Source organism: Girardinichthys multiradiatus, chromosome X (assembly GCF_021462225.1).
Source record: "Girardinichthys multiradiatus isolate DD_20200921_A chromosome X, DD_fGirMul_XY1, whole genome shotgun sequence".
Classification (NCBI taxonomy): domain Eukaryota; kingdom Metazoa; phylum Chordata; class Actinopteri; order Cyprinodontiformes; family Goodeidae; genus Girardinichthys; species Girardinichthys multiradiatus.
In genome coordinates, this window is record NC_061817.1 from 31,628,336 (window position 1) to 31,641,127 (window position 12,792).

Consider the following 12,792-nt stretch of genomic DNA (forward strand, 5'->3'; position numbering starts at 1 on the left):
TCTAGATATGGTTAGATGCTGTGCCGTTTTTCTCAGTTTCTCACAGATGGCTGTTATTCGCATCAGACTGGTAGCACACAGGGAGTCATTTTCCCACCAAGGAAAATCCTTTCTTCAAACACTGACACTATATGCTCCAAGTAATGTAGCAAGAATGACTTTATGTAGCTGAAATTGCTACAAGGAAGTTGACAAAAATGCCTTAGTTTAGCTAAATGAAACAACATCCAGGTCATGCTCTTCTTGCTGTTTAAAGAAAAATATTGTTTCCCAGAAGCTCATCTCTCCAACCTGTCTCATTTCTGAGTAAGGCAGACATTGGAGATATGTAGGTTGAAAGCAGGACCTGACAGTTTGCACAGAGTGTATCCAATTAGACGTCTGGATCAATGTGTCACCACCAACCCTTCTATCTTCAACTCTGTCAATTCATGTGTGCTCCGGTCAACGCAGAGTCCTGCTGTGAGCGTCTGCAATCAATAGGAGCAGGGTTTATCAGAGCAATGAGGGGTAGCCCAATTTAGGGAGTTCCCAGTGGCACGAAGGAACATCATTAAGGCAGAACCTACATGGTTGGACATTAATAAGCCAAATGGAAACCTCTATTGTCCAACCTCTGTGCAGAAGCTGGACTGTTATACTGAAATAATAGCAGCAGGGAGACACATCATCCCTCTTGTCAGATGACAGACATGAATAGAAAAAACAATCATATAGGAAGGTTTGGTTAGGTTCCTCTTGTCCTCCTTTATGGGTTTGAGTAAACATGGAACAGCTTGGCTACACTCGCTACTCCTTGTGAACTTTGACATGCAGAGGGGCCCACTAAGGAGACCTGGCGGGCTGCTCTTGATTAATTGACACCAGAGATAACTTCCACCGCTTGTTTCCTCTGCCCCAGGGCTGGACATTGTGCTCGACCCTCTCGGAGGATCAGACACCCACAAGGCCTACAATCTGCTAAAGCCTATGGGAAAGCTCATCACCTATGGTAAGTGAAAATAAATTCAGTTGAAAGATAATCAGTTGTAAAAACACATTATAGCCTGAATTACTAAATTCTAGTGAATGCCATTTATGTTATGTTTTGCTGATGAGATAATGGGCCAGATTTCAAACATGGATCAGATTCAAAGTTATTAGCCAGACTTTTTGTAAAAGCAATCAAACTCACCGTGGATATAGTGTGTTACTTGCAGAGCAACATGTTGTGGTTAATAATTTTATTTGTTTTGTTATTCTGTTCCAAATATTTTTTAATCAAGTTAACATCCTCCCTCCCAAAGACAACCTGCACTGCCTTTGATTACATGACAAAAGGCAACCAATCAGCGCACAGCTCTGACTACTTGTATTTTTCTTGCTGTTTCTTCCTCTTTATTTGCAAGTTTTTAATCAACTAACTCCTTCAAGGGTGTGTACTTGTACTTTGAAAGGCTGCAGCAGCCAACCTAGCACTATATGAAAATGTAATTGCCCCCTAAATCTAATAACTGCTTGTGTAATGCCTTGGGTGGAGGAACTATTTTTATTCAGCCACATTCGAGAGTTTTATAAGGTTTGTATAAGGTCATGCCAAAGCATCTCAATTAGATTTAAGTTCAGACTTCACATGTTATTCTGGGTATCTTTATTACCTCTTGGATGGCCTGCCTCTCCTGAGAAGGTTTAGTGCTGCTGTTTTCTTCATCTGTGGATAATTGCTTTCAGTGTAATTCACTGGAGTTCCAAAGCCTTAGATTGAGCTGTGTGGCCCTTTACAGAATGAAAGATGCCAATGACTTTATTTCTTTAGATCGGATTATGATGAGTTGCTTTTGCCAATCTTTTAGCCTGCTTCATGTTGTCAGAAAGGTTCTATTTAGGTGATTTCTTGATTCTACAAGCCTGCAGTTGTTAGCACTAGTGGTGGCACAACATCATCCAAGGCAGCATCCGTCATGGTTTGGGTCAATGTAGCTAAAACTGTGACACAAAGACATTACAGTTGAAACTCCTGAAACTTAAACACAACTCATATGTCTTAGAATCTGTCAAAAATCTGTCAAAGGTCACTTGTTGATCATAGTTTTTGCTAATACCAGCAGATCAGTTAAATTCTTGTGCCTCTTGTGATGTCATCAATACAAATACACAAAAAGCAAAAACATTTTTCCTTTTGTTTTTTTGTTTTTGTTTATAATCTTTGTATTTTGAGAACAGTTGAGGTGGAAATGCATATGTCATTACCCTATTTTGTTTTTTTATTTTCAGTGTACACATTTTAATGAACAAATATGCACTGCTGGATGATGTCTTTAAGTCTTTCTTTCAAGCCTGCTGACTATCTCTAGTCTTTGAAGAGAGTTTGCAGACACCTCTCTTCAAAGTCTAGACCGATAGAGATAGATACTGATCAGTGACATATTCGGATTATCAGACCAAATTCTTTACATTGTTTCACTTTGGAGTATATCTGGATTTTATCCCAAAGTATTCACACTATTAAATTTTTTACTTTTAAAGTAAAGACAAAGTTGTAACTACTTTGTCCAAAAAAAACAACAACATTCTCCTGAGACCTTTCAGATGGTTGTAAATAAATAGTATAGTTGTGGGTTTCACACTTGCTGCAGAGTAAAAGCTGCTTTCTAGCTGGCGGATTGGCCTCTCTGTGGAGGCCCATGTGCTCAGTGTGCTGTGTCGTCCGTGGGAAGCCCTTTACGCTCCTTCTGTTACAATGCCAATCTGAATGCATGCATTGAGTGGGCTGGGTCGGATTCCACGGAGAACAGGACCTCGCCTTTTTTTTTGCATGTTGCTCAGAAAGCCGCTACCCAGCATGGTGCCCTCCACCCTCAACCGTTCAGACTCTATGGTCTCTCTGCCCGGGGCTGCTTCTCCTCCAGCTTATTAGAAGTAGGCACGGTGGAACAATGGGGCGTTCTATCCGCATGAAACCTGGAATGTGTGTGAATACATCGGGCCGGGTCCATCAGTTCTCTCAGAGCATGCTTTGTCCGTATCACTCTCACCCACCCCTCCACACACCACACCCCTTTCCTCCAATCCAAGGAAAGATTGAGAGTAGAGAGAGAGTTAAGTGAACCCGTAAGGAGGGGAATTGGAGGATGTGATATCAGTGACAGTTGAAGTGCTAAAGAGGTTTTTCAGGGTGATAGAATAGTGGGAGAAACAACTGAGAGATGGAGGGGAAACAAAGAATAGCAGGTGGTTCTCATGGCATAAGTGAGATGTGACCTTGTAATAACGCCACTTTTTATTTTTTTAAATAAATATAAACACAATATTAACACCTGTACACTAACAAATGCTAAAATACACCATGTAAAGTTAATGTAGTGAAAATGTCTCTGTTCTTTGATCTTTTTTACCTTCAGGTGCAGCCAACATGCTGGCGGGTCAGAGGAAGAACCTGATCGCCGTGGCTAAGAACTGGTACCACCAGTTCTCCATCCACACGCTCAGCCTTATTCAAGGCAACAAGTCCGTATGCGGATTTCACCTGGGCTACCTGGACGGGGAGATGGAGCTTATCACCCAGGCCATGAACACCATCGTGGATCTTTACAAGCAGGGCAAAGTCAAACCCCGCATCGACTCTACCTGGCATCTGGAGCAGGTTTGTGTTGTTGTTTTTTTGCCATTGTCTCATACGTTTACAGTGTTTTTGTTTATGGGTGTTCCAAAAACAAAGAAGGCTTCCTGTAAAAATCAGTTGTCAAACAAGGAATAACAAAAGTACTCTATTTTCTGGCATTAGAGTGTAAAATCTTTGCAAAAGACACACAAAATATTTAAGAATTTTAAATATGTGAAAATTAGCCATCGACAAGTTACCAGTATAAAAGTACTACATAAAGAATTAGCCCTTCCAAAGATTTTTTTTCTTTTTTGTCTTCTTTAGATGGCTCAAATCTAACAGATGTGTCTATAAGGCAAATATAGCCTGAGTAAATACAAAAAGCAGTTATTAAATTTAATTCAATTTCATCAGTTTATTTATATTGAGCCAATTCAAAACATTTGCAAAAAAAAAAGGTCAAGCCAATTAAATCATCAAGAAATCAAGACAGATTTCAAGTTCGTACATACAGTACAGACCAAAAGTTTGGACACACCTTCTAATTCAAAGAGTTTTCTTTATTTTCATGACTATGAATATTGTAGATTCACACTGAAGGCATCAAAACTATGAATTAACACATGTGGAATTATATACTGAACAATAAAGTGTGAAACAACTGAAAATATGTCTTATATTCTAGGTTCTTCAAAGTAGCCACCTTTTGCTTTAATTACTGCTCCGCACACTCTTGACATTCTGTTGATGAGCTTCAAGAGGAAGTCACCTGAAATGGTTTTCCAACAGTCTTGAAGGAGTTCCCAGAGATGCTTAGCACTTGTTGGCCCTTTTGCCTTCACTCTGCGGTACAGCTCATCCTAAACCATCTCGATTGGGTTCAGGTCCGGTGACTGTGGAGGCAAGGTCATCTGGCGCAGCACCCCATCACTCTCCTTCTTGGTCAAATAGCCCTTACACAGCCTAGAGGTGTGTTTGGGGTCATTGTCCTGTTGAAAACTAAATGATGGTCCAACTAAACGCAAACCGGATGGAATAGCATGCCGCTGCAAGATGCTGTGGTAGCCATGCTGGTTCAGTATGCCTTCAATTTTGAATAAATCCCCAACAGTGTCATCAGCAAAGCACCCCCACACCATCACACCTCCTCCTCCATGCTTCACAGTGGGAACCAGGCATGTAGAGTCCATCCGTTCACCTATTCTGCGCCGCACAAAGACACGGTGGTTGGAACCAAAGATCTCAAACTTGGACTCATCAGAACAAAGCACAGATTTCCACTGGTCTAATGTCCATTCCTTGTGTTCTTTAGCCCAAACAAGTCTCTTCTGCTTGTTGCCTGTCCTCAGCAGTGGTTTCCTAGCAGCTATTTTACCATGAAGGCCTGATTCACACAGTCTCCTCTTAACAGTTGTTCTAGAGATGTGTCTGCTGCTAGAACTCTGTGTGGCATTGACCTGTTCTCTAATCTGAGTTGCTGTTAACCTGCGATTTCTGAGGCTGGTGACTCGGATGAATTTATCGTCCGCAGCAGAGGTGACTCTTTGTCTTCCTTTCCTGGGGCGGTCCTCATGTGAGCCAGTTTCTTTGTAGCGCTTGATGGTTTTTGCAACTGCACTTAGGGACACTTTCAAAGTTTTCCCAATTGTTCGGACTGACTGACCTTCATTTCTTAAAGTAATGATGGCCACTCGTTTTTCTTTACTTAGCTGCTTTTTTCTTGCCATAATACAAATTCTAACAGTCTATTCAGTAGGACTATCAGCTGTGTACTGTATCCACCTCCTGCACAACACAACTGATGGTCTCAACCCCATTTATAAGGCTTGAAATCCCACTTATTAAATCTGACAGGGCACACCTGTGAAGTGAAAACCATTTCAGGTGACTTCCTGTTGAAGCTCATCAACAAAATGCCAAGAGTGTGCAGAGCAGTAATCAAAGCAAAAGGTGGCTACTTTGAAGAACCTAGAATATAAGACATATTTTCAGTTGTTTCACACTTTTTTGTTCAGTATATAATTCCACATGTGTTAATTCATAGTTTTGATGCCTTCAGTGTGAATCTACAATATTCATAGTCATGAAAATAAAGACAACTCTTTGAATGAGAAGGTGTGTCCAAACTTTTGGTCTGTACTGTACATTCCAAAATGATCTTAGTTATCAAATTATGCAGTCAAATTCAATGTATTGTTCAAATTGGTTATACTGTTTTCTATCTAATGAAATCCAGACGATTGCATCGAGTCACTGACTTGCAGCATTCACTTCTCCTGTGCGAGCATTTGGCGACAGTGGACAGTTTCTTCCATTGTGTCATTGATTTTGCAGCAATCCCTCATGCCGAGCATGCATGTAGCGACAGTGGAAAGGAAAACTCTTTTTTAACAGGAAGAAACCTCCAGCAGAAGCATGCTCAGTGTGAGTTATGAAAGGAAAATAGCAACCCAAACCAACCTGGCTCTATTTAGCACACCTGTGTGACCCTCCCTGTTAAAGGGGATGCTAGAGAATACCACACTAAATGATTATAATATTAATAATAATTTGTCTGTTATATGCACAGTTATGCATAGTACAATGTATAATGAAACATGTTTTTATACATGCAACTGATCAAAATACACTGCTCAAACAAATAAAGGGAACACTCAAATAACACATCCTAGATCTGAATGAATGAAATATTCTCATTAAATACTTTGTTCTGTACAAAGTTGAATGTGCCGACAACAAAATTACACAAAAATCATCAATGGAAATCAAATGTATTAACCAATGGAGGCCTGGATTTGGAGTCACACACAGAATTAAAGTGGAAAAACACACTACAGGCTGATCCAACTTTGATGTAATGTCCTTAAAACAAGTCAAACTGAGGCTCAGTATTGTGTATGACTTCCCTACAACGCCTGGTCATGCTCCTGACGAGACGACGGATGGTCTCCTGAAGGATCTCCTCCCAGACCTGGACTAAAGCATCCGCCAACTCCTGGACAGTATGTGGTGCAACATGACGTTGGTGGATGGAGCGAGACATGATGTCCCAGATGTGCTCAATCGGATTCAGGTCTGGGTCCATAGGTCCATGGGTACAATGTCTTCATCTTGCAGGAACTGCTGACACACTCCAGCCACATGAGGTCTAGCATTGTCCTGCATTAGGAGGAACCCAGGGCCAACTGGACCAGCATATGGTTTCACAAGGGGTCTGAGGATTTCATCTCGGTACCTAAAGGCAGTCAGGCTACCTCTGGTGAGCACATGGAGGGCTGTGTGGCTCTACAAAGAAATGCCACCCCACACCATTACTGACCCAGTCCCAAACCGGTCACGCTGAAGGATGTTGCAGGTGGCAGATCGCTCTCTACGGTGTCTCCAGACTCTGTCACGTCTGTCATATGTGCTCAGTGTGAACCTGCTTTCATCTGTGAAGAGCACAGGGCGCCAATGGCGAATTTGCCAATCCTGGTGTTCTCTGGCAAATGCCAAGCGTCCTGCACGGTGTTGGGCTGTGATCACAACACCCATTTGTGGACGTCGGGCCCTCATACCATCCTCATGGAGTCGGTTTCTAATCGTTTGTGCAGACACATGCACATTAATGGCCTGCTGGAGGTCATTTTGCAGGGCTCTGGCAGTGCTCCTCCTGTTCCTCCTTGCACAAAGGCGGAGGTAGCGGTCCTGCTGCTGGGTTGTTGCCCTCCTACGGCCTCCTCCACGTCTCCTGGTGTACTGGTCTGTCTCCTGGTAGCGCCTCCAGGCTCTGGACACTACGCTGACAGACACAGCAAACCTTCTTGCCACAGCTCACATTGATGTGCCATCTTGGATGAGCTGCACTACCTGAACCACTTGTGTGGGTTGTAGAGTCCGTCTCATGCTACCACGAGTGTGAAAGCACCACCAACATTCAAAAGTGACCAAAACATCAGCCAGAAAGCATAGGTACTGAGAAGTGGTCTGTGGTCCCCACCTGCAGAACCACTCCTTTATTGAGTGTGTCTTGCTAATCACCAAAGATTTCTCCCTGTTGTCTATTCCATTTGATCAGCTGTGAAATGGATTGATCAGTGTTGCTTCCTAAGTGGACAGTTTGATTTCACAGAAGTTTGATTTACTTGGATATATATTGTGTTGTTTAAGTGTTACTTTTATTTTTTTGAGCAGTGTATATCAAATGTAACTTAAAAGATCCATATTTTAGTGTAAGTACATATACTTGTACGCACACATACATATCTACATGTGTGAGCATGCATGTACACATCCAAATACATACCTGTATATGCACATGCACCCAGTTACATGCATCCCATAGGCAAAATAGAAATATTGAGACTGAAGGAGAAATAAGAGTAAGAATTGAGCAGATGGATGGGTTGAGTGAAGATGATGATCAGAAATCTATAGCTAACTTTAATTGCATAAAATACTTTACCAATGCCAAGAGTGTTTATGGAATTAGATTTATCCAAAATAACTATTACTGCATCAAAAAAACAGTTTCAATTACATTTATGATTAAAATATCATGTTCCTTGTTGATATGAAACCAACATGAAGAAGCAGCGTCCTGAAATCGAACACTGTTTATGAATTGGAGTAAAAAGTTAGAAGAACGTCATAAGGGCAGCAACACATTGGGTTTCGTGTGTGTGTGTGTGTGTCGCTGGTCAGATTTGCATCATGATTTATGAAATTCATAAATTGATCAGCATATTAAGTCTCATTTTTCTGATGCTCCTACAGAGTCTGGGGATAAAAACAGCAACCACACTCAGGGCAAACACAAAATAAATTTGATGTGATGAACTCATTCAGAATAAGAAGATTGAAGAGAAAATGGGTTTTAAATAGTCAAAGGACAAGGTGATTGGCTCAGATTAATCGATTTTCCGGTTATTTTCTCATTCAGCTCATAAAAACCAGCCTGTAACAGCTGCAACATCCTGATATCTGATCCCTGATTACAATAATTAAAGCTCAATGTAGTTTGTTGATTCTACAGGTCTGACAGTCATCAGGTGTGGGTGCAGCTAGTGAAGTTAAACACTGCTGTCCAAAATGATGTGCTTAATCACAGTTAATTCAGGATTTAACAAATAAATTAAATTATCATTTGAAAACTGCTCTGGTTTTACTAAGTTTATCTTTGTCTGATAATAAAAAACAGAAGAAATCTCCAATGGGGCAGATACTTTTTACAGCATTGTATAGGTTTTAAAAATATATTGTTCCAAAACCACAAACATTATACTACATTATGAATTTTCAGAAGATCATTCAGATCAGACTGGAAGTTTTGGGGATAGGCCAACCCACATCACCTCACAGATCTAGTGTTAAGAAGCTTTCCACTTGCTATTTTAAAGAAAACTTTATTAAGAATCAACAGAAAACAATTTTGATTGGTTAAAACAGGAATTTAGGCCTTCATTTTCTTTGATCTGTTCTTGTACTTGTTTTTCATTTGTCTAAAAAGGAAGTAAATATTCCTGAAGAGCATCTGTATTTGGATGTTAAACTAATTGAATCCATCCCTCCTGTTCTTACCCTGATGGATTTATTGCGACTTGGCCGCAGTCATTCCTGAATTACATTCATTTTTTTTACATTTTGAAAATGCTTTACACACACATGAATGCCAGGTGGTCTTTGTGTGCTCGCTGGTAGGATCTGCAGCAGCTGGGTGTGGCCGTGAAGACTCACTATCAGAAACCGAAAGTTGTCCACAAGACACTCAGTGTCTCGTGCAGCAAAAGTCTCCAGGGCCGACAGGCTCTGATTGTTGCAGACAAAATAACAGTGCTAACAGATATGAATAGAGAGGGAGAATGGATAAAAAAGGGAGCATCATAAGGACATCTTCTGTTGTCAAAGTCAGAGCTGGTCAGTATTTTGGCTGGGCGAGTGTGGCCAGAGAGAAACACCCGCTGTCTTTCTCGCCATCTGACACTCTTTCTCTGCCTCTCCATCTGTCTGCTCTTTATATCTGATTCTTCTTTTTTGCCATCCTTAGGTTATTGACTCCCTCTCTGTCTCTCTCTATCTGGTTTTATTCTCTCTTTCTCCCTTTTCACAGTGTATCTTTTTTTCCCTCTTTCTCTTCTGTTGCTATGGCGACATCCTTTAGTCAGCATATGCGTCTATCTTAGGGAGGAGCCCTGATGTATGAAAAAAGACATGATGTGGAGATACAGAGAAGAGATAAAGGTGAATGTCATGTCTTTAGTGTAAAGTGTTTAGGTTTTTGTCTGCTGACACTGATACTCCTGCACATGGTGTCACCAAGACAAAAAGCTACCAGGGAGCAGTAGATGAATTATGTTAACCCGAGTGTAAATGCCACGCCCTGACCCCTTTCATCACAACCCTTCCCCCTTTGCATGTCTCTGATTTATGGGAGAAATCTATAAACCTGCTTAAACATCATTTGCAAAATTAGCATGCATGTTTCCTCCAACAGATCCATATGATAAAGTGCTGTTGCAGTTTAAATTATGTTTTAATTTATCAAGAGATAAAAAAATCTATTCAAACCAGCCTGGCCTGGGTGGAAAGACAAATTACCCACCCCCTTTGTTAAATCATTAATTAACTTATTACCCACTTTCCTTTGGTTCAGTTTTACAAGTCTTTGCAAGCCAGGCCTGATAACTGCCTGACCTAAAGAATTAATAAATAACTTAAATAGAACCTGTCTAGCAACAAGAAGTAGGCTTAAAGAGTTCACAAAGCAAGACATCATGAGCTGATTTAAAGAAATTCAGCAGATAGGAAACAAACTCACTGACCCTCATCAATCTGGAGAGGGTTACAAACCCTTCCCAGAAGTGGGCGGCCTACCAAAATTATTCCAAGAGCACATCGACTCATCCTGGAGGTCACAAAGAAAACACTAAAAGTGCTACAGGCCTTGCATGCCTCAGTTAGGGTAGTTGTTCATGATTCAACAATACTAAAGACACTGGGCTAAAATGACATTAATATGAGATCATCAGCGTAAAACCACTGCTGACCAAAGGAAAATAAAATATTTGCCCCAAGATCCCAAATAAAATTAAGCTTTTGAGGTGACCTAGTCAAAGTCTAGACTTAAATCCAATTAAGATTTATTGATGTGACTTTAAACAGGCCATTCATGCTTGAAATCCTCCAGTGTGGGCCAAAATTCCTCCACAGTGATGTAAAAGAGTCAGTCATTTATCGACGTTTGATGGCAGACTTTGCAACCAAGTGTTGCACAATCAGTTAATAGGTTTAGGGTGCAATTATTATTATTTTTAAATAAATTAAATCATCATTTTAAAACTGCATTTTATATTTACTTAGTTTTATTTTGTCTGAAGTTAAAATTTAATGGATGATCTGAACTATTGAAGTGTGACAAAAATGCAAAGACAAACAAAATCTGAAAGGGGGCAACAACTTTTTCACTGCCCTGCACATCTGCAAAGATAATCAGGAGGAGCCATGTTGGTACAGGGATTTAAAGTTCTTAGTTTTTCATAATTTATTGCCTTTTTATGTCAAATCCACATTTAAACATAAGATAATAGGGCAAGAGTTACTTCTTATTCCCACAGGTTTTAGATGAAATGGGCCCAGTTCTGTAAAAGAAGGACTGTGTTGTGTTTGCATCAAAAATACGGATTTGGCTTGTGCGTTAAGTTTTTCCCAAAGGCTTGCACCAACTGATGAGTCCCTGCAACTTGCAGGGCAGTACACCAAGCAATTTCTGGTTGCTATGTTGCAGTTTGATATCACGGGGCCATTCCTTCAACGGACTGTGGTAAAAGTTCCTCTAGCAAAAGGTGATATCACACCACATGCTTGTTCATAAATGGGACAAGCATGTGGAAAGCAACTCAAGCTGTGTTAAAATGTCCTGGTATTTACTTTATAGTCTGATAAGTCAGTCAGTTTTCAGGGTTAATTCTCCACCACAAATGCTGGAATGAATATGTTTGCATTTAGGCTCAATTTTTGTTCTCATTTGACCAGAACATGTTTGCCATGTCCTATACATGTCTTGTGGCAAATTTGATTTTCTATGATGTTCTTTAAACAATGCCTGTCTTCTTGCTTCTCTGCCATAACAGTTAGAATTTTAGATCCCACAAATTAGATGTCTCAGCTGTTGTCCTCTCGTCACCTTGGACAGGAGAATTCGAGAGGTTCTTTGGAAAATTTCCTCTGAAGCCCTATTTAAACCTAAAGAGATATTTAAAATTATAACATAAAAGGCACTCCAGTAATGTTTTAATGCATAAACATCTGCGTACTCCTATCCTCTATATTTGAATTCTTTTATGTACAGGTAGTGTACCTGAGAGTCGAGGAATTGGTTTTTATCTTAGAAAGAGCAGTTTAGAGGTGGGGCAGAGATGGTTGAAAGAGCCTCAGCCGCTCTCACGTTGACTTTCCGCTTACATAGAAATGATTTTTGTTATTCCTGAACTTATCCCTCCTCTTCTTCTGAAGGATACCAGTTGCTCCAACCCCCTCCCTTCACTTTTATACAACCCCCCGCCCTTCGTTCCCATGTGTCGGAGTCGTCAGAGCCACGTTTCAGCAAGGCTTTACGTTGCTAGGAGATGGCCTTGTTGCCTTGGCATTGGTTGTTAGGTGGTCTGCCTGCCTTGCACAAATAGGGTGGGGGATTGGAGGAACGAAGACGAGGGGGGGTGTGGTGAAGACAAAAACAGACAGTGGACAGAGCTCTGTGGTCAAAAGAGGAGGAGGGTGGAGCAGATCTTGGCTGGGATCCTCCACTCATCATTATGATGGAGAGCCACTCGGTCAATTTATCTCCACATGGGGGTTCAGGGGCAGTTGCTAGAGAAGACCATTTACTCGAGGGTAGAAATTCTCCAGGAATATGTTGAGATATCTTTTGCAACAGGCACCAACATATTGCTGTTCTTAACATGATGAATGGGTACATTTAAAGGATATGTACACATCTTCAAGTCTTAAAATAGCACTAACAAGACCATCTGTGCAGCATTTCTGCTGCTGGCAGTCTTATTTCCACTGGCCTTAAAGCAATTTCATTGTAAAGCACATTTTCTTTAGCATCAATAACTCTACACTAGACTTAGACATGCATACGTTTATCATTGTAACTTGTTTTGATTCATATTACAATTTTTAAAACAAGCAAACAATTATTGGTATTTTAAAATAGTGACTGTTTCAGT

At 40.6% G+C, this 12,792-nt stretch overlaps 1 protein-coding gene across 1 annotated transcript in view; it reads left to right on the top strand.

Moving 5' to 3' along the window:
• Nucleotides 1-12,792, top strand: part of LOC124863606 (synaptic vesicle membrane protein VAT-1 homolog) — a 39,912-nt gene that overhangs the window by 20,231 nt on the left and 6,889 nt on the right. Inside the window, exons 4-5 of the mRNA XM_047358059.1 lie at nt 902-991; nt 3,381-3,622. Of these exons, the coding sequence (XP_047214015.1) occupies nt 902-991; nt 3,381-3,622 (332 nt within the window). The remainder of the gene's footprint in view (nt 1-901; nt 992-3,380; nt 3,623-12,792) is intronic.